General features: G+C 56.2%; 2 protein-coding genes across 2 annotated transcripts; both read right to left on the reverse strand.

Moving 5' to 3' along the window:
• Nucleotides 1–124: 124 nt before the first annotated feature.
• On the reverse strand, nt 125–2,791 carry NUDT18 (nudix hydrolase 18). The gene is made up of 3 exons (XM_047091024.1): nt 2,521–2,791; nt 1,444–1,657; nt 125–1,180 (listed from the first exon to the last, which is right to left on the reverse strand). Exons 1-3 carry the CDS (start codon nt 2,680–2,682, stop codon nt 585–587), a joined length of 972 nt encoding a protein of 323 aa, XP_046946980.1. The 5' UTR covers nt 2,683–2,791; the 3' UTR covers nt 125–584.
• Nucleotides 2,792–7,694: 4,903 nt separating this feature from the next.
• Nucleotides 7,695–21,640, reverse strand: HR (HR lysine demethylase and nuclear receptor corepressor). The gene is made up of 18 exons (XM_047092373.1): nt 21,029–21,640; nt 19,507–20,296; nt 17,691–17,844; nt 17,427–17,611; nt 15,835–15,999; nt 14,970–15,059; nt 14,678–14,793; nt 13,544–13,625; nt 13,041–13,204; nt 12,687–12,923; nt 12,309–12,474; nt 12,048–12,117; nt 11,728–11,858; nt 11,489–11,608; nt 11,274–11,389; nt 9,111–9,275; nt 8,550–8,678; nt 7,695–8,395 (listed from the first exon to the last, which is right to left on the reverse strand). Exons 1-18 carry the CDS (start codon nt 21,638–21,640, stop codon nt 8,333–8,335), a joined length of 3,555 nt encoding a protein of 1,184 aa, XP_046948329.1. The 3' UTR covers nt 7,695–8,332.
• Nucleotides 21,641–22,062: the final 422 nt, after the last annotated feature.

Here is a 22,062-nt window from a genome sequence, read left to right on the forward strand (position 1 = left end):
GGGCCTGCTGTCTGGGAAGACGTGGGGGGCGGTGGTGGGACAAGGGGAGGAGCTTCTTTTTTGATGTGCTCCCCTCTTCCTGTTCACTCCCTCTCCACAGAGACATTTAGGCAGGAAAGCAAAGTAAGTACCACGTATTTACTCAGCAAGGGGCCCACTCCCTTGGAATGACCTCCCTCAGCACCCAGTCCATGTTCTCAGCGCCTGAGAATCAGATGTAGGCCTTTCCTGAGGCAAGCATGGAAAATGACAAGTAGGTTCATGATGACGAGTAGCCATCTCACATTCAGAAGGTTCTCACATCCATCCCCTTAGGGAGGAGGGCCCTCATCGGTACCCATGGGGCAATTAGGTCCTTGAGCTCTGGAATCCTTGTTGGGTTAAAGGCACTGTCCTTTCGGTGCGATGTAGGGACCAGCTCCATGGAGAAGGAGATTCCCCTGACAACCAGGGGACCAGACAACCTGCCTGCTCCCAACACCACCAGATCCCTGACTGCCAACCTCCTGCTTCCCCCAGAGGAAAGCAAAGCCATGGTGGGGGGAGCATCGTCACCCAGCTCCTTGCACAGAGATGGCACCTTCCTATCTGTTGACTGGGACGACAGAGGATTCCCGAAGCCTCTGTAAGAGTTGGCTTTGTAGGTCTTCCTCCATCACCTTCCACCAAAAAAAGTTCTCACCCCGAACCTTTGGGGGCTCCCTCTGCATACCTGGGTTCCGAAAAGCCACAGTCACCAGCACATTCAAGCAGATGCCATCTGCATGGTCTTTGCCCAGGTGCTGCAGTCCAAGCAACCCCTTGGTCTCTACTGCCAAGTGGTGAAGGGTCAGACACTCCTGTAGCAGCCGCAGGATGGCCATCTTGATGCCACCCCTCTGCTCCATGGGAGTGAAGCCACAGGCAGTGATGGGCAAGTGAGGCATCCCCACTGTGCCCACCAGCACCCACACTGTCTGGACGCTGGTAAAGGTGGCCACAAGCCGCTGGCAGACCAGACTGCAGGGAAGCTCCTGGGGCAGAATAAGAGGGTGCCTGGCTTGCTGGCGGTACTGGGCAGCTAACTCCACCAGGTGCAGAATGTCCTGGGCTCGCAGCGGAGTGGGCAGGGAGGTCCGAGGGTACCAGCCAGCCTGCAGGGACTCTGCATCTGCCTCCTTGGGAGTCTTGAGAATTCCACCTGCAGGGATGTCGAGGATGGGGTGGAGGAAAGGGTCTCTGTTGAGAGAAATGCTGGGCCTGGCGGAGTAAATGGCCACCCAGGCATTCTAGCCCTGACCCAGGGTCATGGGGCTGTGGGGGCTGGGGGTCAAATCTTCAGGCTGGAATCTGGAGATGCCAGGCTTGTACCAGACAGAATAAGGGGCTCATCTCACCAGAGGACAAGTTGGGGGAAAGGTGTCAACTGCCCCCTGCCAAACACTGCCACCAGGTGGGCCATACCTGTGGCTTGAGCGAGGAACACAAAGCGGATCCAGGAGGGGCCCCGCTCCTCCACAGACAGCAACGTCAGAGGCTCACAGTGCAGCCCAGCCTCTTCCTTCACCTCCCGCTGCAGTGCCTCAACGATGGTCTCCCCAGGCTCCATTCTCCCCGCGGGTAGGTACCAGGACCCACGGCACTCTTTCTTGGCCTCCTGGATCAGTAGCACCTCATCCTGAGGGGAGAGAGAGGATCCTCACCCCCACCACAGCTGGGCTGGGAACCTTCCCTTGCCCTGGGGTTAGATCCTAGCTCAAACAGAGTCACCCAACACCCCCTTACTGGTGGATACCTCAAATTGTTGACTGGTCCTTGTGTGCTTGGGGGCTGCAGCTGTCTCGCTGTGCAATGTATCCCTCTTTGCTTTCAGACTTCCATTTCAGAAAGGGGCTAAGATTCCTGGGAGCTGTTTCAGGGGCTGGGGATTAGGCCCCACAGTGAGGCTTGCCATGTATCCTGCACTGACTCCTGTCTGTAGATGCATTGTAGACATCCCCCCTCCCCTCATGGAGGGGCCTCACACTGGGGCCTAGGCTTTGAAACACACTCCCAGGCCCCACCCCATAAACTCCTACCTACAGCCCTGGCCCCTTCTAGCTGTTGTTGCAGCAACTTGTACAGGGATCAGCACAAAAGAACATCACACGGTGGGGCAGAAAGTCTGAGTATAAGTGCAGGTTGTGCCATTACTGTCCATGGGACCCAGAGGTCTCTGAAGCACTGGACAGATCTGAGCCCACTCCGAGGCGGGCACTATGCTAGATTCTGGGGAAAGAAGGCAGCCCTCCTCTCAAGACAGTGAGGCCTAGCGGGAGGAAATAAACAGGTTCCTGGGCCTCAGATCCCTCTTCTGAGGGTACAGTCTCGGGGCTGGGCCGCACAAAACTCAGATGTAAGTGTGAGTGTCAGTGCTTTGCAAAACTGGGAAGCACCACGCACTAAGAAGCGGTGGCTCTTGTCGGTAGGTCCTCTGTCCCCACCGGGGCTGGCTGCGTGCTCCAGAGGGCCGGGCGCTGGGCCCGGCGGGCGGACGCTCACCTGCTCGTTGAGGAACACGGCCAGCACCACGTAGCAGACGTTCTTCCGCAGCCGCACCGGCGCCGGCGGCTCCTCGGCCGGTTCCGAGTCACAGCTGTGCACACTCAGCCCCTGGCCCCCCAACACCGCCGCCAGCGCCCCGGCCAGACCCTCCGAGGCCATCGGGTCCCCTGGGAGGCAGCGGACGGGCCCCCGCAGGTGGGTCGCGCCGGGTGGGGTGGGACGCGGGTGAGATCCCAGTCAGTCGCCCTCGCCCCCTCCCCCTGCCGACTCGGACCAGGCGCGCTCGAGAACGCGGAAGCGCCCGGCGAGCCCTGTCCGCTGATAGGCTACGCGTCACCGCGGGCTGCCCGGATTGGCTGGCTCGCGTCAGTGACTGAGGGGGCGGGGCCAGTCCGTAAGGGGTCTAGGAGCCAGGTTTGAGTGGTGTGCGCAGCGCACTGACCTCTGCCTCTCAGTTACCTCCCGCCCCCCCCCACCCCCCGCCCCGCCCCGCCCCGGCCTCTCTCCGGCATTTCTAGCTGCCAGCTTCGCTAATTCCTCCAGCAAGCACTTGTCTGGGCGAGTTCGGACGGTGACGTCATCGTGCCTGCAGGCTGCAGAGGAGCGCCACAGTGGCCAGCGACGATGACGTCACAGCAAGCCGATGACATCACTGAGGCCCGGGGCTGTGGCTTGGACCTATACTGTGCAGCTGTGGTTATACACATACCATGGTATTGCCCAAATTGATCACTTCCCAAATAACCTTCTTTCTTCACTAAAAATGTACCACATGTCACTGTCGCAGGAGGAAGAGTAGCTCCTGCCTTGGAGGAGATTCTGACCTTGGGAAGGTGGACATAAACATATAATAAAAAGTCATCTGAGGGTTATAAGCCAAGTGCTAAATGATTGGCTTGGTCAAGAGGTGTGACAGGTGCTCAGAGGAAGGAGGAAGCAGGGCTGAGATGGTCAAGGTGTGGCTGGAGATGGGAGGAGGGGACTGGGGATAGAAAGAAGGTCTGGAATCAGCCAGTCCAGCCTTCATCGATGTCCTGGCGGCCTGCCCACTGCATTTCCCACACAGTTTTAGGGCCCTCTCCACTGCAGACTGAAAGCCCTGTGGAGGGTAGGGACCAGGTCCTGCTCCTTCATCTTTGTCCACCCCCCCTTCCCCCACCCCTACACACACCCAGCTCACACGGCCTGGTGGCCTGGCGCAATGAGAGCAGGGTGTGGGTTGTTTTGGTGAGTTCTTACTTCTCTCCCAGACTGACCTTTCCTCCTCAGAGCTTCCCTTAACCTACTCTCAGGACAGTAGGACAGGGCCAACTGGAGTGAAACTGTGAAGCCAGCCAACTTTGGGCTTCTTGTCCTCAGTTGGGTCTCCCCTTTCCCTGCCTGCTGGCTTTGTGCACTTTCCTTTTGGGAGCTTGGTGGAGCAATGCATTGGACTTGGAAGCAGATGTCTGGCCACTGCTCACTGGCTGGCTATGTGCCCCTGGATAAATTGTGGGCCTCAGTTTCCTCATCTGAACAGTAGATTCATAGTAGCTCTTCTTTCACAGGGTTGTTGGGAAGGTGAGATGTCATGGGAGGAGCTCTATAGACTGTCCAGTGTGGGTCACCATGACCAGGCAGCCTCAGGGTGGGTCCTCCTGGCCACAGCTCTTGTTGCTGCCACACAAAGGCCCACTGTCATGAAATATGCCTACAGAACTATATCCTCAGGAATTCCAGTCACACCAGATTGGCCTCGTTAGGCCTTTCTCTCCCAGGGAACTGACTGCAGGTTCCCTGGAGACAGGGCCCTGCATTTGAAGGTGGGATGTCCCTGCCAGGCCCACAGTCTTTTGAAGTACTTGGCAAACACTGCTGCCCCCAGCCCTATCCAAGACCTCTCCACTCCCAAACAACGGAACTCACGGGACTGAGTCAGGCCCCTAGGACTGAAAAGCAACTTGTCAACGTATTTGCTGTGTGTGTGTGTGTGTCTGCAGGTCAGTTTTCACATCTGTGAAGTGGGGACTGCATTGGTCCCAGACTCCTTTCTGCCTCCCAGGGATGATTTGAGAGAGAATGAGGTCATGTCTGGCAGGGCTATGAGAGCCTCAGAGGCAGCCTAAGATAAACACCAGGCCGCCTGGAAGAGCAGACTGCAAGAAACCACGGCTCCACTCCCCCATTATCACTGGGAAAAACACTCCTCCCCTGTTAAGTGGACCTAATCACCCCTGTGGTGAGGAACACACGAGGCAACAGGAAAGCCCCTTGTAAACTGAGAAGGGCTGCGCAGGCAGAGGGCTCTCCAGGCACTGTACCCAGCCCTTCTGGGAGTGCAGAGGGGGACAACAGAAAGTAGACTTTCTCAAGGCATTGGGTGGAAGACAGAACACACCAGACTAAGCAGAGGCCCTAAGACTGACAAGAAAAGCTGAGGGAGGAAGGGGGGCTGAGGGAGAAGCCTCCAGAACCAGAAATAAAGAAAGTTCTTTGTTAAAGTTTGCTCTGTATCCTCCATTTCCAGAGAGAGCAGAACACTGGTGGGGGGTGGGGCTGCCCAGCATGATGGACAAGTGTGGCCAAACTGGTAGATCACAGAGTACAGGCCTCCCAGCATCCATGGGAGCAAAGCCTGAGGCAGTCATTTCAGAGCACGTGGACACACATGCGCGTGTGAGCACATGTACAGGAAGGCAGTGTAGGCAATCTTGGAAACAGGGCCAGGGATGGGCAGGCAGGGTGGGGCAAGGGTGTCTGTGATTCTGGAGGCCTTTACAGAGCAACAAATGCCGTCCCTCTGCAAAGTAGGAGTGTGAGGAGGGCAGCAGCCCAAGGTATACAGGGAGGGGGAGGTTTGGCTCAGCCTGTGCTCTGCCACTAGCTGGCTGAATGACCTTGGGAGAGCCACATCTCCCCTCTAGGCCTTCTGTATCATGCAGGCATAGGTGGATCCTGAAACAGAAAAAGGACATTAGTGGAAAACTGGTGAAATCCCAAAATTCTGTTGCTTAGTTAATAGTGTTGTATCAATAGGGGCGCCTGGGTGGCTCAGTCAGTTGAGCGTTTTTCAGCTCAGGTCATGATCTCAGGGTTTGTGGGTTCAAACCCCGTGTTGGGCTCTGTGCTGACAGCTCAGAGCCTGGAGCCTGCTTTGGACTCTGTATCTTCTCTGCCCCATCCCTACTCACACTCTGTCTCCCTCTGTCTCTCAAAAATAAATAAATATTTTTAAAAATGTTTAGTGTGTCAATAATGATTTCTTCGTTTTGATCACTGTGCCATGTTTGTGTAAGATGTTAACATGGGACAAAGCTGGATGCAGGATAATCAGGAACTTCCTGTACTATCTTTGTGACTTGAGTGTAAATCTAAAATCATTTCAAAATAAAAACTCTGAAAAGGTACTTTATAAGAAAAAAGAAAAAGGCGGCACTGCTTATCTACATGCTGATGTCACTTCCGGCGCTGAGGGTTGTGCTTCTGTGTTATCTGGGCGAGTGAGAGGGGCTGGAGTAGACAGTGGACAGCGGGGATGCTGGGAGAAGCAGAGACCCCAAGGGCAGTGCTGGACTGGGGTGAGCCAGCTGAGCCTCCATGAGGAACAGTGCCACCAAGTGCCCCCAGACGTCTCAGGGTCAGTACCCACCTGGACTGGCTTCATGCCCAGGGCCAGTCCTAGAACATTTGGTCCACCTGCTGTTTGCAAGAGTCAGATCCAATATGCCCTCGAGGGTGCTGTGACCTGCCATGAGATGGAGGCAGCAGAGAGGTGTGCAGAAAAGAGAGGCCTGGTGACTGGGCTATCTCTGTCTTCCCGCAGGAAGGACCCCATGTTTGGGGTTCTAGGGTGACATTAGGACACAGCTATATAAGGTGAAGTGTAAGTAGGGATGGTCGTGCAGTGCCACTTGGAACAAGATCAACTGTAAAGTGTGTGTGTTGGAAGGAGGACAGAACAGCAAGCTCATCTGCAAAGTCCATTAAGGGCCGAAACTAATGTAAACGAGGCTCAAGTCCGGAAGCTTGGTTCAAATCCCAATCCTGCCACTGAAATTGCTGCGTGACCTTGGGTGACTCAACCCCAGCCTGCCTCTTTCCTCTCTGTAAAATATAAATAAATAATATCTACCTCAAAACCATGATAAGGGATTAAATGAGATCAATTAAATGAAAACAGTGGCAGAGTAAAGTGTAGGACTGCTTCCATTTTTTCTTCTCTCTCTATCCCATGATAAAATGAAAATAACCTTGCTTTGCAAACAATGAAGAAACCTAATTTTTTAGGTGCAGGATGGTTATGTAAACCACAGCAAAGCCACATAAGGGAATATAAGCAGCTATTTAAAATGAAGGTTGCATAGCAACACAGAAAATGACCATAACACAGTGTCGAAAGGAAAAATCAAGTACAAAACGCATCAATTCAATCATGTATGAAACCCTTAGAGAAAATACAAGGAAATACACCAATAATGCTAACAGTGGTTGGGTCGGGGTGAGTGGAGATGAGCTTACAAGTGACTTTTTCCTATTTTCTAAATGTTCTGAAAGTATATTAAATTTATAATAAAAAATTTTATTTCATAAAAAACAAAAAACCCACTCCCCGAACCACCGCAGGAACAATTAGGTATAACAAGAGCTGGAGTATGCTGGCGCTAAGATGTACAAGGGCAGCGGAGCGGGCTGAGCCACCCCGGAGGGCCCTGGGGGCGGGGAGGGGCCCGTCAACTGTCTCTCGGGCAGCAAGCCAGTCCCCGGGTAGCGGGCCTGGGGCCAGCCGCGGGCACTGAGGGCAGATGGCTAGGCAAGGGCTCTCCTGGGCCGCACTCCCAGTGCTCCAGGTCAGGGCAGACAGGAGAGCTGGGGTAGCCTGAAGTTTGCCCGCGGGTCGGGGCTCTAGATCTCTGCAGCCAGTGCGCACAGGAAAGCTGCCATGCTGCTGCACCCCAGGGTGCCTTGCCCACCGTCTGCTGTCAGGAGCATCCTCAGGGGCAGACCCCTGGAATGTTCCATCTGCTCCTCAGTGGGAAAAGGATCCAGGCCCCAGGAAGAAGAGTAGGCAGGGGTGTTTGAGGTCCCTGTCATCACCCCCACCCCTGCCCCACTCCACTTCCTTATCTCCCCACCCCTCCCCAGTCCATGTGGCCTGCAGGAGCAGGGCCAACCACTCCAGCAGCATTCACAGAACAACAGACTTTAATGGAAATCATGAAGGAGGGAGGTGAGAAGAGGGAGCAGGAACAGGGCATCACCCATATCATTCCTTCCAGCCAAGCCTGGGCAATGTTCTGATGCCACCCTCTCCCCACACCTCACTGTTCTCTGGCGAGAGGGCAGGATTTCAGTGGCCCCTTGTCCAGCATGCCTGCAGTGTGAAGGGCCACCCGGGAGCCCAGTGAAGATGCAGGTGGTGTAAGGAGAGCACGGGCATGGGTGGGACAGCAGGGGATGAGGCAGCAGAAGAAGGTGTTGCTTAAGCCAGAATGATTCCCGAGGTGCCCCAGGGAAGGGCTGTTTGCCTCCTGGGTTCAGGGGGCAAGGGTTGAAGGGAGTCATTCACCCCCAGTGTGGGCCTGGTACCATGGCAAGAGATGCAGGGACAGCAGGTGCCAGCCTGCGAAGGGCAGGTGTGAGCTTCGACGGCACTGTGGTTGCTGGCTGTAGGGCCTAGGTTGGAGCGGGGAACAGGGTGCCCTGTCTGTGCCCAGAGTGGTGCTTGAGGGATTGACCAAAAGTCCCCAAGTCTCCCAGCATCATTATCTGCTGAAGCTGTGCCTGGACTGAGTATTTGCCCCCCAAACTACCCCAGACACTGGGGATACCCCTATTTAGCCTCCTGTAATGTTCCCACAGCCACCTTCACTGCTTGGAACACAGCCCAGTCCATCTAGGAGAAAAAGAGAGGACAAGGTGTTTACAGTCACATTCCTGGGCTCTTCCCACTGAGGATGCCCTTCCTAGGCCCCGGCTGGCTGCTTGCTTGGCACAGAGTAGATCTGCTATGCCACCCCAACTGCCCTCCTGGCCAGTGTCACACTCACCTGGGCATAAAGCAGGCGGTGATCAGGGGGCAGGCTGGGTCCCTGGTGGCAGAGCTGAGCAGAGAGGGCAGAGGTCTCCGGGGACAGGAAGTGCTGAGTGACACTCACTGTGCTTACTAGGCCCTGTACCTGTGCCAGACAGGAGGTAGGCAGAGGGTCAGTGGAGACTCGGGCTCACACATCCTCCCCTTGCCCCTCTTGTCCCTGAGGTCTACTTCCCATAATGACCCCCACCCAGCTCTCAGAGAGCAGAAGCCCTGGATCCAGCACCAGGCACCTCAAAGGGCAAGGCCAAAACCATGCCCAGGGGATGCCAGAGGTGGCACAGGCAGGGTGGGGAACCGAGGACAAGAAGCTCAGTTGGGCTAGATGACTTCAAGACCACTCAGCTTCTCCTCTTCCTTACAACGGGGCGTGACTTCCTGCCCTGCCTAGCTCTCAGGGCATCGGGAGGGGCAAAGACAGAGCAGGCCGGGGAACACTGTGTCACTGTGGTGTCTGCTCTTGGCGCTTCGCATAGTGTGAGCTCTCTGCAGAGCCCCTGGCTTGCTGGGGAAGCACCTGGTGGGGAGCCCCCGCAGGCACCAGCACAGCCTCTCCAGGGGCCTGCAGCAGGGTCCAGCAGCTCACGCCCCACTCCTCCCGTAGGCGCCGCCGCAGGCCTGCGTCCAGGTAGCAGCTGCCCGGGGTGCCAGGCTCCAGGTTGCCTGCTCCGGCCGGGCACACCTCAAAGAAGAGAAGGCAGAATGAGGAAGGTGGGGAAACAAGGACAGGGCTGCCGGATGGGGCACAGACTTCCCAAAGGTCAGGGCGCAAAGGCCAAGAGCTGAAGGGGTCAAGTCTTGCAGGGCAAGGAGGGGAGGTCATAGGAGTGGGAGAAGGGGCTGGGTGGTGAGAAGCTAGGGCTGCTCAGGTTGGCAGAACAGAGATGTGGCTGGAAACAGCTTAGAGGAAAGGTTTAAGGCTCTGAGGCTGGGAGTCTAAACCCCCACCTTTCGTGGGGCTAGATGCCTTCAGTAGCCTCTGTGTCCCTGGTCCTGGGCCCCTTTCTCTAAAACCCAGAAAGATATCCTGCATAATCCCAACTCATAAACTGTCTACATGAGGAGATCTTGACTTGGAGTCCTGTGAACGTCCTGAATTGTGTGCTAAGTTGTAGGTGACTAGATAGCTGTATATCCTTGAGATGAGATGATCTAAAGCATTTATCAGATTCTTCTAAGATCCTAGATGCAACAAAGGCCACACAGAAGTTCTGATGCCCAGTGGAAGTACATCCTTGCCTGCTGGGCTGAGGCCTCTGGAGCAGGCATGGCTATGGGGAGGGGTGGCCTTCATCAGCCCAACCAGAGTGGGGAACTCCTTGGGCACACAGGGATTCACGGGGGACAGAGAAGTAGACGCCCAGGGAATAGCCGTAGGGGTAAATGCCAGCATCGTGCCCCAACTGGCTGCTGGACAAATCCACCCCTTCAGTAGGACCTCAGCAATTGTCCCTGGACTTAGGACTCAGGCTTCCAAGACTGGGCCATGGGGAAAGGGGAGGCTGGTGTGTTAGGCTGGACCCTAGGTAGCCCCAGGCAGGTGCCCAGGCTCTTTTGCCCTCTGAGTGCATCCTGGAGTTCGATCAGTGTTTCCCAGGCCACCCAGTGAGAATATGCCCCTCAAACCTTCTCCATGAATCATCAGGTTTGGCCATATGAGACTGCCTAGAGGAACCACACCCAGACTAGATGAGGCTGTCTATGTATGAAGGTGTGCTTCTGTCTGCTCCCTCTGTGTGTTCTAGCATCTGTGTGTACATCTACAGATCTGTGTGTGTTTGTCGATGTGTCTGCAGATACACATGCCTGTGGGCAGGAGGGTGGTGGTGGACAGCAAGTTTAACACCTGCATGTCTGTGTATATGTATGTGTGTGCCTTAGCAGGGGTGACATTTGGTGGACGTCTTTTTCCCAGGACAATCAGAGTTCAGCTGGCCTTTGGAACTGCTGTGCCTGTCCTAACCTTAACACTAGCCTTCCACTGCCTTCCACCCCCTGGAGCTTCCTGCCCCCTGCTCATCTTCTCCTTCCCTGCTCCTCATCCTGTCCAGTCTGTCCCTCTACCTACCATGCTGTCTCCCTCAGCCTTCAAGTGCTAGCACCCCAAAGAGCACCTCCTCATAAGGTGTAGACAATGGACAGGGGAGAAGCAGGAGGACATCTCAGATGGGCTTCCCTTTGCCCTCTGCCAGGCCCCCCCCTCCACCCCCAGCCTATGCAGGGGATGCTGCCTGCCCCCAGGAGGAGCAGTGTAGTGACCTGAGGTGGGAATAGCCATAAGCTCAGGTCTCCACTCTACCACTTAGCCTCAGTTTCCTCATCTGCAAAATGGGAAAGCAGCAGTGCCTGCCACACAGGGTGGTTATGACGACTAACCGAGATAATGTACCCAAGGCTCTTACACAGTGCCTAGCCTGTGACGGCTCCTGCTTTCATTTCATAATGAGGTCCCTCCTCAGCCCCTGCTCTCTCTGCATGCCCCAGCACACAACTCATAAGGTCCCAGTCTGCCTTCTCTGTACCTGTCTGTGGGAGTCAAGGCTGTCCAGCTCACCTAAGGGGCAGGGAGAGTGAGCACATGGGACACACACAACAGGGAGGGCTTCCTGGGCTGGGAACCCCGACTCCCAGGGAGCATGAGGGCAGCGCAGGGGAAGAGGGCTCCCAGCTCCTTCCTCACCATCTGGAGAAAGCGGCGGATGCGTTGGGCATCCTGTGCCCGGAACACGTGCCACACGGTGCTGACCTGGCTGCCTGGAGACCAGAGCCCCTCCCCGTCCAGGCCTGAGAGGAAGTCTATGGAAGAAAAACAGCTCAGGAGGGCCCAGGGTAAGCAGAAACAGCACGCTGAAATCTGCAGATTGTCCCCACCCCTGCTTCTGGCCCAGGACCCACCTTTCTGTGCCCGGTGCCAGGTAGGCAGTGGGGCCTCAGCACGTACCAGGACACTGACCAGGTCAGCCACCTCCACACAGAGGTTCTTGGTTCCCAGGTGCCCACGGTGTGGGCTCACACCTGATGGAGGCAGAAAAGGGACAGCTGGGCACGGGCTCCAGGACTTTGGCACAGACACACATGGGCCCAGAGGTAACAGGAATGGGCTCAGGGGCTGGGCAGGGTGGAGTAGCACTCACCATACGCTGCCCACAGCTGGGGCTCCAGTGGACGCAGGGCAGGACCAGGTGGGAGGTAGGAAGCCAGGTTGAGTTTCCCATGGTGGGCACAGTACTCTGGGAGTGGCAGGCTGGCAGCCAGGTTCTCCATCCTGAAGGGGGCAGGGTCATACCCAGCAGGCTCAACCCAGGCACCCAGATCCCCTCAAAGCCCACCACTAGTGAGGTCACTCCCAGAGGCAAGCAGGGAACACTGAGGTGGGGGGTGAAGAAGGAGAAGTGACAGCAAGGGGCTGGGCAGAGCCTCGGCAGGTGGGGCCAGCCCTTGGTACTATACACACCTGCTGGTGTCCTCGTCCCCCAGAGCTCTGTGCAGCAGGAGGACGGAGCCCTCATCTGACTTTGGGCGAACTAGAGGAGGAGACATGCCATTTGCCGGGGGAGGAACCTCCTTGTCCAGAGGACCCCGGCCCCCTGGCAGCAAGACAGTCTAGTTTCTGCCCTGGGCTCTGCTTCCAGCTGCCCCCCAGGGTCACCATGGGACTTCGCTGCCCCCTGGCTCAGTCTCCCAACTCCCCATACCCCACATCAGGGACACTTACTTTCAGGCCTGGAGAATCCCTCCCAGAACGTTGCACTGTGGAGGCTTGTGGGCTGGGGAGGTCCAAGGGGGGTCAGTGCCTGCACTTGGCCTCCAAGTGCTCCAAGAGCTTCCGTCTCCCACAGGTTGCCTTGCAGTGTCCTCTGAATCCCTGACACCAACACGGGCTGTAGTGAGGAAAGGAAGAGGGATGCAGGGAGAATGGACAGGCACCCAACTTGGCCAGGCCAGAGCATGTTGTGAGGGACACCAGACCAGTGTGGGGACCAGCCCCGCTGCCCCTTCTGTGTGATGGACCAGGTCTGCCTGATGGTGACCCTGAGGCCCTGAGGGTGACCAAGGCCATGAGAATGGGGAGCTGGGAGGTGAGGAGCCTCACCTGGCCCTGCCTCCAGTGCTCCTGGAAGAGGTGGAAGCCTCGCTGAGGTCTGGGCTCCTGCAGCCACAGCAAAGCTCCGGGAGGAGGCAGCCGTGGCCGCACTGGCGAGAGGGGTAGGCCCAGGCCTTTGCGCAGGCCTGGCCCAGCCCGCAGCCCCGGCCCCAGGGCTTTCTCCTGGATCTTCCGTTCTACCACCTGTGCGATGATGCTGTCCAGGATGTTGGTGATGCGGTCGTCCTGTGTGAAGGGAGGGATGGAGGAGCAGAACAGCTCAGGACCTGCCTTACTCCACAGGGAGGGCCAGCCCAGCCTCTGTCCCCGGGCCCCCAGGCCTCCCTCTGTGCCTTCGCTCACGCTGGGCAGGGCAGGAGTGACTGGGGCAAAGGCCATGTGTATCCTCTCGTGCCCCAGGCAGAGTTTGACAGCAGTGGAAGCCAGCAGTTCACAGAGAGAGGGACAAGGCAGGGGCCCTCGGCTGGCACGGTCCTCTGCTGGGGTCTCCGTGGAGTCGGGGGTCTCTGGCAGGGAGGAAAATGGTGAGAGGCTTCCCCTTCCCTTCGAGGCTCCACAGCCCATAGGGTCTGCCCTCATCTCTTGGCCAAGTCTGTCTCCCGCTGCCTCTCCAAAGGAGGGGCTCACAGTGGAGTTCTGACTGGACAGGGGTGGGGAGACTTGTCCTAGATTGTATTTAGATTTATTTCATCTGGAATGACTTGAGAAGAGTGAGGAAGATTATTGGGGGCAGGGCGGGGGGGAGGGGTGCGCTGGCTAAAGCAATTCCCATCTGTCCTAGGGATGCCAGCCCTGGCCCAGCCTCCCCATGCACAGTGTGAGCGAGGGCCAGGGGGGCTGCTCACCTTCCTTGATGTCCTTGGTCCTGTCAGTATCCCCGTTGCAAGAAGATTGTGGAATTGGGGGAGTTTTCTCTGTCGGCTCCTTCTGTTAAACCCGTCCACCAACCCCCCCAATCCAACCAGAGATTTAAAAATGGCAAACACAGCTCAGTCCAACCCAACCCACAAGTATTAACAACAGACTCTTATAAATCCTAAAACTGTGTTTACAAGGAGCAAAATATTATGTGATATAACGTTAGGTGGGAAACAGTTGCTTACGGAATGTCACACAAGTCTGATCTAAGATACACAAAAACAGACTGAATAAATATACAGGCAAGTGCCTGGAAAGAAATATGTCACAATGATAATGGTGGCATTATAGGGCTACTGTTGTTTTCTTCCTATTACTTGCTTGTAGTTTTCACCATGGGTATGTAACACTGACAGGCACACGAAATGCATTCAATAAGCCATTTCTTTTTTTTTTTTTTTTTAATTTTTTTTTTCAACGTTTTTTATTTATTTTTGGGACAGAGAGAGACAGAGCATGAACGGGGGAGGGGCAGAGAGAGGGAGACACAGAATCGGAAACAGGCTCCAGGCTCCGAGCCATCAGCCCAGAGCCCGACGCGGGGCTCGAACTCACGGACCGCGAGATCGTGACCTGGCTGATGTCGGACGCTTAACCGACTGCACCACCCAGGCGCCCCAATAAGCCATTTCTTGAACGAATGATTTTTATAATAAGAGCATGAACTTTATAAAAAGTTTGTAAAATGCATACTGAGTGCCTGCTATGTATTAAGTGCAAGGCACACAGGGAAGGTGGGTCCAAACGCCACCTTCAGGAGTCCATGCCGGCTGAGTAGAGAGACAGGACCCGCCAGCAAACGCTAAGCTGTAACACGCACAAGGTGGATAGGAGTTCTGAGCAGGAGCGAGGGAGGTGGGACAGGTGCTAGAGCTCAATCCATGGATCCCAATCCCCAGAGGAAGGTGAGAAGTAGCTTGATTTTACCCAGCTTCCATATCCTTCAGTCCCATCAAAAGATACGGGCCAAACCCTGCCAAGGTCAGTAACTTCCAAACACACTGCCCAATCCTGGGGCCAACCAGCTAGTGCTGGCACCTGTCCCATGCCCTGCTTCTTACCTGCTGGCCCCCATCCCCAGCGGCCCACACCCGGGCATCAGCTTGGCAGGGGCAGTGCCCCCGGATGTCAAACTTGACCCAAACCTGGTGCATGGCGGTGCTCAATTCTGCCAGAGCTGTGAGTGGGGAAGGGAGATAGAGTTTGGTGGTGAGTGTGGACAGGAGGCTGTCCCTGTGCTGCTTGGCCTCACCAAGCAAGAGGGCATGGGATTAGGCTGAGGCACATCCACACAGAAAGCTGCTCTCCCCAGGACCCGCCCTCTGCACACCCCATTTCTCCAAGATGGCTTACCTTGGCTGGAGATGAACTGGGTGAGCATCAGGGAACTGGCACTGTGCCCAGCCTCTTGAGGACACTCCTCTGTGGACTGCTCCTGAGAGCCTGTGGGTAGGAAGAGAGAAGGTGCAGGTCAGGAAACCAAAGTAACCACAGCTTAAAGACAGGGAAGAAGGACAAGGGCATGATATCTAAATCAAGGGGCTTGACAATCCATAAAACATGGGCTTTCTAGGAAACTTGGGTTCAAGAGTGACATAGGATCCTTTGCTTGCAGAATGCAGAGCCTTTAAAATGATGATATGCATTGCCAGACTCCAAGATGATCACATAGAATACGGTGTTCTGAAACATTTCTGACCCTGCACCTCCTTTTGGCTATCTCTGTTGGAACACTGGGAAATTTTAAGTCCTCAGGTGACTGAGTGGAGCCAAGGGAGAAAAAGCTGAGAACCATGAAAAGAGTAAGACTTGGGATTAGAAGACGTGAGTCTGCATCCTGGACCTAACACTTACTAGCTGTGTGACCTTGAACAAGTCACTTAACCTCTCTGAGTTTTTCTTATCTGGAAAATTGAGGCAATAATACCCACCTCACAATGTTGTAAGGTTTAAAAAGATGCAAGCTGAGCAAAGTGGGAGGCATAGAGTAGGCACTCGACTTCTCTTAAGGGTGGGCAAAGACACAGGCGTGGCCCTCTGATCTGGGGAGAGGGAAAAGTCTGCTCTAAGGGGCATTGAGCCATGGTGGCTGAGGCTGGGGCTGGGGAGGGAGGCTTTCTTGGGGAGAGGCAGCCAAGAAATGGCCACACACCTTAGAGCAGCCCTTGGAGGCCCCCGTCTCTGCCCTCCCACCCTCAGCCCCCAGCTCCTTTCCTACCTGCTTTGTCCCTGGCCCTCCTAGCACCTGCCATGCGACCACAGGCCACACATAGCCGGTGGCTGCAGTGGGGGCATTTCCAGTGGGTGTTGAAGAGTCCACGATGGCAGCTGCTGCAGCAGAGTGGAATGCCTGGGTTGTCCTCTGTCCTGGTTGGCCCCTGGCCTGCTTACCACGGGAGAGAACAGGGTCAGAGGAGGCTCAAGCCATAGGTCCCTTTTGAGGACCTCCAGGCAGGGATGGAGAAGAGCAGGAGCAGCTTCCACTGTGGGGCCACCCTGGAAGGGAGACAGGCCCCTTGCAGACACCCCCACCTACTCGACAGCCTCTGTAAAGAAACTCCCCACAGCACGTCTCCAGAAAACCCTCCCAGGGAGAGTGCAGGCCTCACCTCCCCAATTCCTGCCCCAAGGATTTCCCCATCAGTCCTGAATTACCAATCCACACCATTTCCAACACATTCCTTCACCCACCTCCCTCCCTCCGGAGGTGGCGTTCCTGCAGGAGACTCTGTACACCAGAAGAGGAAACCTTAGGTGGCCACTCCTTCCCTCGCCTGGGGTTTCTGACTAAGCCCTCCGCAGTAGGTGGAAGGACGCCAGTGAGCACACGCTCATTTACTCATGCAACAGACACCTTGTCCTGTGTGGGGCTGAGCGCTGGGGACTCAGAGCTGGTCAGGGCTCAGAGATACCCTCCTAGAGCTCACATTCCAAGAGGGGAGATGGGCCCATAGACGGGGCAATGACCACAGCACCACGGGGTGGGCGCTGGAGTGGGAGAAAGGGATAGAAAGACGAGGATAGGGATGGTGGGGGCAGCTTCACAAAATGCGCCCCTAGAGTGATGAGTAAGTGTTCATTCATCAGGGAGAAAGGGAGGAGAAGGCCATTCCAGACAGAAGGAACAGAAAGTGCCAAGGCCTGAGGGGCTGGGCAAGCTGGGGTGAGCCGAGGAGGACAGGCTGCTGGCTGATGTGGAGTGCTGGGAATCCAGGCTGAGGGAGTGGCAGGCTAGATGGGCTGAGGAAAGGGGGAGGGAGCTGAACTTTCTGGGACAGGAGGGAGCCGGCTTGTGACCTTGCTGCAGGTGTGTGCACACATTTTCAAATGCACATGCAGTGTTGTGAGAGGGAGCAGGAGGGAGAGCCTGAAGCCAGGGGGACCCACGGAATGTCTGGCTCCCCACTGGTGTCTTCACATCAGCCCAGACCCTACTAGCTTTCTTAGGGCCCATTAGCCTCGAAACGCAGGGAGGGCCCTCACCTTCCAGAGTTCGTACATATACCTGGCTCTCAGTCTTGTTCCCCCAACAAATGCAGAAGCTCTTAGGCAGCTGGACTGGACCGGGTTTCACACCCTCCCAACATCCCTCACCCAGGCCAGAAACTTCAGAACTCATGTTAACTAGAAGCCTAAGCCAAGAATAAGGGCAAAGCAGTGCAGGAGCTCTCCTTGAGCCATTATCAGGACAGACAGCGTTAAGGGGAGGAAGGGGCCCACACTCTGCAGACCTCCTGCTCCTTGTAAAAGCACAGTGACCGCAGGATCCAGCCCTCTCGGGCTCCTGGCTGCCCCACGGGTCCTGCTCACCTTCCCGCTGCGCCCAGGCCAGGGCTTCACGCTCCCTCCGAAGCAGACGGCATAGTCGATCCCCCAAACCACTTAGCAGATGCTTGGCAAGGCCCTTGCTGAGCTGGGCCTCAGGGCCAGACCCTCCTCCCTCAGAGCTGACTGCTAAGTCTTCCTCCTGATGCTGCTCCCCTTCCGGAGGCAACCTGAAGACAGGGCACAGGAAGGTAAGGAGGGAGCCCCCACCGGGAAGATGCTGGGGGCACACCGGGGCAACAGGCTCACCTCAGCACTTGCCGGGAGCGGCAGGCCGGCCCTCCCACCTCTCCAGCTGCATGGGTACAGCTTTGGCACTGAGCCACGCATGCCAGAGGAGCCGAACAAGGTGTATCCTGAAGCCCTGGGTCCTGGAGGCTGCTGGCCCTACCATCTTGGGGTCCTGAGGAGACAATGAAGCTGGTCAGGCACTTGCTGGGCTTATGTGAACCCTGGGCCATGCCTTAGCACTCAGCCCACCCACATACAGAGCCAGCCCAGCCCCTAGGCCCTAGTCTACTAAGCCTGATTTGGAGCTAGTGAAAGTGAACCAGGCAGCCAGAAACTTCACAAAAAAAGGCTGGGCAGGGAGTCTGAGAATGACACGGGCAGATGGCTGAGAGGAGGGGTCTACTGTGCTGGGCCCAAGGTTGGAGCAGGTGGGATGATTATCCTGCCCCAAGTTCAAGATCCAGTCAGTGTGGACTTTGTTATATCTTTTTTTTTTCTTTAAAGTAAGCTCTGCCTTTAAAGTAAGCCTCAGTGTGGGGCTTGAACTCACAACCCTGAGATCAAGAGCCACGTGCTTTACCGACTGAGCCAGCCAGGCGTCCCTCAGTCAGTGTAGACTTTTGGATTGCTGCGCCGTGGGCTTAGCAATACCTCTGGCGTCGTGTCAGCCTGAGGAGACAATCCCGGCATGGGACGGAGGGCGCCGGAAGGTGAGAAGGCCTGAGGGTTTCAACATAGGCCACAGGTGCAGTAACCCAAGAAGGGAGAGGGGGCCAACTGCTTCCCAACCCAGGCAGAGGCATGCGAGAGTGTGGACAGACCCACGCCAGGTGCAGGGGTGCTTAGGCAAGGCCATTGAGAGTTGGGATCCAGGTCTGGCGGTCCTGGAGGCCAAGACTGAGGTGATGGGCCATCAGTGCCGGCTCCCTCCACGAAGAGCACAGCATGACAGAGGGGTTCAGGATGTGCCCAAAGTCCTAATACTGGCAGAGTCCAAATTGAGTTTCCATGATCCCATTGCCCAAGGGAGTAGTTGTTTATTCCTGGGGCAGGACAAGGGGTCCTTCAGGAGGGATAATCTGCCAGACAGGGTTAAGTGGCACAAGTAAGCACAAAGACAAATGTTTAGCAGGGCGCCTGGGTGGCTCAGTCGGTTAAGCCTCCAACTTAAGCTCAGGCCATGATCTTGCGGCTCGTGAGTTCGAGCCTTGCATTGGGCTCTGTGCTGACAGCTCAGGGCCTGAAGCCTGCTTTGGATTCTGTGTCTCCCTCTCTCTCTGCCCTTCCCTGGTTCACACTCTGTCTCTCTCTCTTTTCAAAATAAACATTAAAAAAATAATTAAAAAAAAAAATGAAGACGAATGTTTACTGAGTCCTTACTCAATAAAGTGCCAGGAATTCTTCAAAGCCCTTTATGTGAATGATATCATTTCATCTTTGCAGCAGTCTTTATGAGGTAGATGCCGTCTTTATTCCCACTTTATAGATGAACAAACTGAGGCCCAGAGAGGTGCAGTAACTAGCCCAAGGTCACATAGCACCAATCAGCAAAGTCAGGACCCAGGCACTCTGACTCCAGAGCCCATGCTCTGAACCATGTTGTTATATTGCCACCAACACATCATAGCTTGGGAGGAGGCAGATGGGAAGAAGAAGCCACTTTCTAGAAGGCTCTGGCCTGTAGATGCTAATGAACTCCCAGGGAACTATCACATTTCGGTGGGAAACCAGACAACTTGTGCGATCCACTCATAAACATCTCTAATGACCCCACTTCCCCACAAAGCCCCAGTCCCAGCGGCCCCCTCCCAAGCAGGGCCCCGTGCACACTTACCTCTGTGGTCATCATGCTGTTCTGCCTCCACTTTGTTCCCAAAGGATGAGTTGAGCATCTCCTGCCAATCTCTGGCCCCCTGCCCCGCACTGCCTGGGAAAGGGTTGGGTGGGCGCTTGGCAGCTGGACTGCCACCTGCCCCCTGGACCTCAGGGCTGCTTGCCCTCTTGAGGGCCTGCAGGTGGGCAGATGGGTTCTCCTCATCGCCAGGGCAGCCACCTGGACACCTGAACTGCTCTGAGTGTCGTGTGAGCCATGTCTTCTTCAGCTTGGTATGATGGCTGGGTGGGCAGGCCCTGGGACCAGAGGTCTTGTTTGCTTCCTCGTTGGATTCACTGGGCCCAATGGTGCCCCCCTCCAGGCCCTCCTGGCACTTCCCACAAGGGCCAAGATCTCTATCTCTAGCAGGTGGGTGAGATGAACAACAGCCCACCTGCGTGGTAGGAGGCCCAGGAGAGGGGCACCTCAGCGTGGCTGATGGCCCCAGCTGGCACCCAAGGCTCCCACCCCCTGGTACAGCCCAGACGTTGCCAAGAGTATGAACCAGGCCTGGGGGACAAGTGGGCCAGGGGTTCCGGGGAACAGCATCTGGATGTCCCAGGAGAAATGGGCAAAGATTCTGATGCCTGCTGACTCCTGCCTCTCCGTCTCTCTGATGGAATGAAGGACGTTCCACTTCCCCAGTTCTCTGGAGACGCCCACCAGGGGCTAAGCCCAGCAACCCAGGTTCCACAGTTGCCAATGGCTCCTTTGCCAGCCTGAGAACACTTGGATCCTTGTGGTAAAAGCCCTAAAGAGAGGAGAAGGGATGGAGCTAGTGCTGACTTTGATCCCCAGTGCTTCAAAGGACGAGCAGAACCGACAACCAGCAGGTGTGCGCCTGTGTGGCCTCAAGGGTTGTGAAAACACTGAAGAACTCAAGCCTGGTTTATAGGCACTGCTCCCTAAGTGCCTCCCCACTGCCCTGGCCACCCCAGATCCTTCCCCCAGGATTTCTCAGACCTCCGCACAAATCCAGCAACTAACAGGTTAGTGCTTGCCACCCCCAAAGGGCCTCCAGAATCTATTGAGATTGTTTGATGACCAGTACCATACTGGTCTTAAAATATTTTAAATCTTATTCCTAGGCATGTGGGTGGGTTGCCTGGGGCAGGGGGAGGTGACGTAGACACAGGCCATGGGGCACCCTCATGTCCCACTCCCAGACAGACAGCCTCGTCTGCTCCACAACCCCAGGATGAGACCACACATTCTGAGATCCCAGTTCCCAGGGATTTGTTCTGGGTGGACAATGGGTGAGTCAACCTTGAAATGGCCCAAAGGCAAGGAAGGCTTTGTGAGATGGAATTGCTCAGAAGAAGAATTGCTTGGGGTTGACTCTGAGCTGACTACTTGGGTGCTGTCTTATCTTGTCATCAGAATGGAAGAGCAGAGTTGTGTGGCCCTGGCAGGGCTGCTCAGGGATCACTGAGCTACCTCGTGTGGCCTGAGCCTCAGGTACCTTCTCTGCTCCATCACTCACCTTGCTGCCTAAGCCAAAGGCAGAGGGCACTTTGGGCTGTCCCCCTGAGTACACCCAGGGGTGTGGGGCCAGGGGCCAGTCACATGGACGCTCTGGGGGCAGGCTGGACACTAGGTAGGGTGGCAAGCAGGTGGGCATCCAGAAGGGAGCTTGCTCCAGGATCTTGGTCTCCAGCAGGAAGGGGCAGTGCAAGGGCCGGAAGGCCACAGGGTCACTCTTGGGATGGCCACCATTATGCTCAGGAATCAGGGGGCCATAGCGGGGCGGGCACGCAGAGCCACAGAGTGCCAGTGGGTGGTTTAGCATTGCCTCCTTCCAGCGCAGACCCTCTTTGCTGCCCAGCCAGCTGGCCTTCCTCTCCCCATTGCGGGGGTCTTCTCCCTCCACCAGTGGGAGCGTGTCCTTGGGGCTCTGGGGAAAGCCAGGGGGACGCCAAGAGTCTGGGGTGCTTAGGACACCCCTCCAGAAGGGGGCAGACTCTCCCAGGCACAGTGCCCCACGACGCAGGCCATCTTGAGGCAGGGTATCCGACTCCTGTCCCACAATGCCATTCTCAGGGGCTATCTTCTCCCAGGCTGGGGCGTCCTTCAGGAAGCTGGGCGTACTCTCCATTACTCTCCTGCCCTCATGGGGCTTTCCAAGAGGGGATCCCTGGAGCATAAGCAACAAAGCATGAGTTTCTCAGGCACATGCCCCAAGCACCCTACCACCTGCTACAGAGCAGGCACCGCCCTGGCAGCACCAAGGCAGCTCAAACCAGTAAGGCAAGTGCCAACCCACAGCTAGACTCCACACTGCCTGCCCACATGCGACTCGAAGGACCTGCATGGGTGGGATGCTCAAGTGTGGGGAGGTCACCCCTTTGCCCAAATACCTGGGACTTGACAACCCACCTGGGCCAGAGCCCCTCAGCAAAGACTGCCATTTCTAGGATAACATGTCGTTGCATTGCTGAGCCTGGACCCTGGTCACGAGCCATTGGGAAGGGCAAGGGGGAAGAACCCAAAAGATGAGCTCGGTGGGAGGTGCTGCAC

The sequence above is a fragment of the Lynx rufus genome, unplaced genomic scaffold, assembly GCF_022079265.1.
Source record: "Lynx rufus isolate CCGP_SWC_20201006 ecotype Redwood Valley unplaced genomic scaffold, mLynRuf1.p SCAF_3, whole genome shotgun sequence".
Classification (NCBI taxonomy): domain Eukaryota; kingdom Metazoa; phylum Chordata; class Mammalia; order Carnivora; family Felidae; genus Lynx; species Lynx rufus.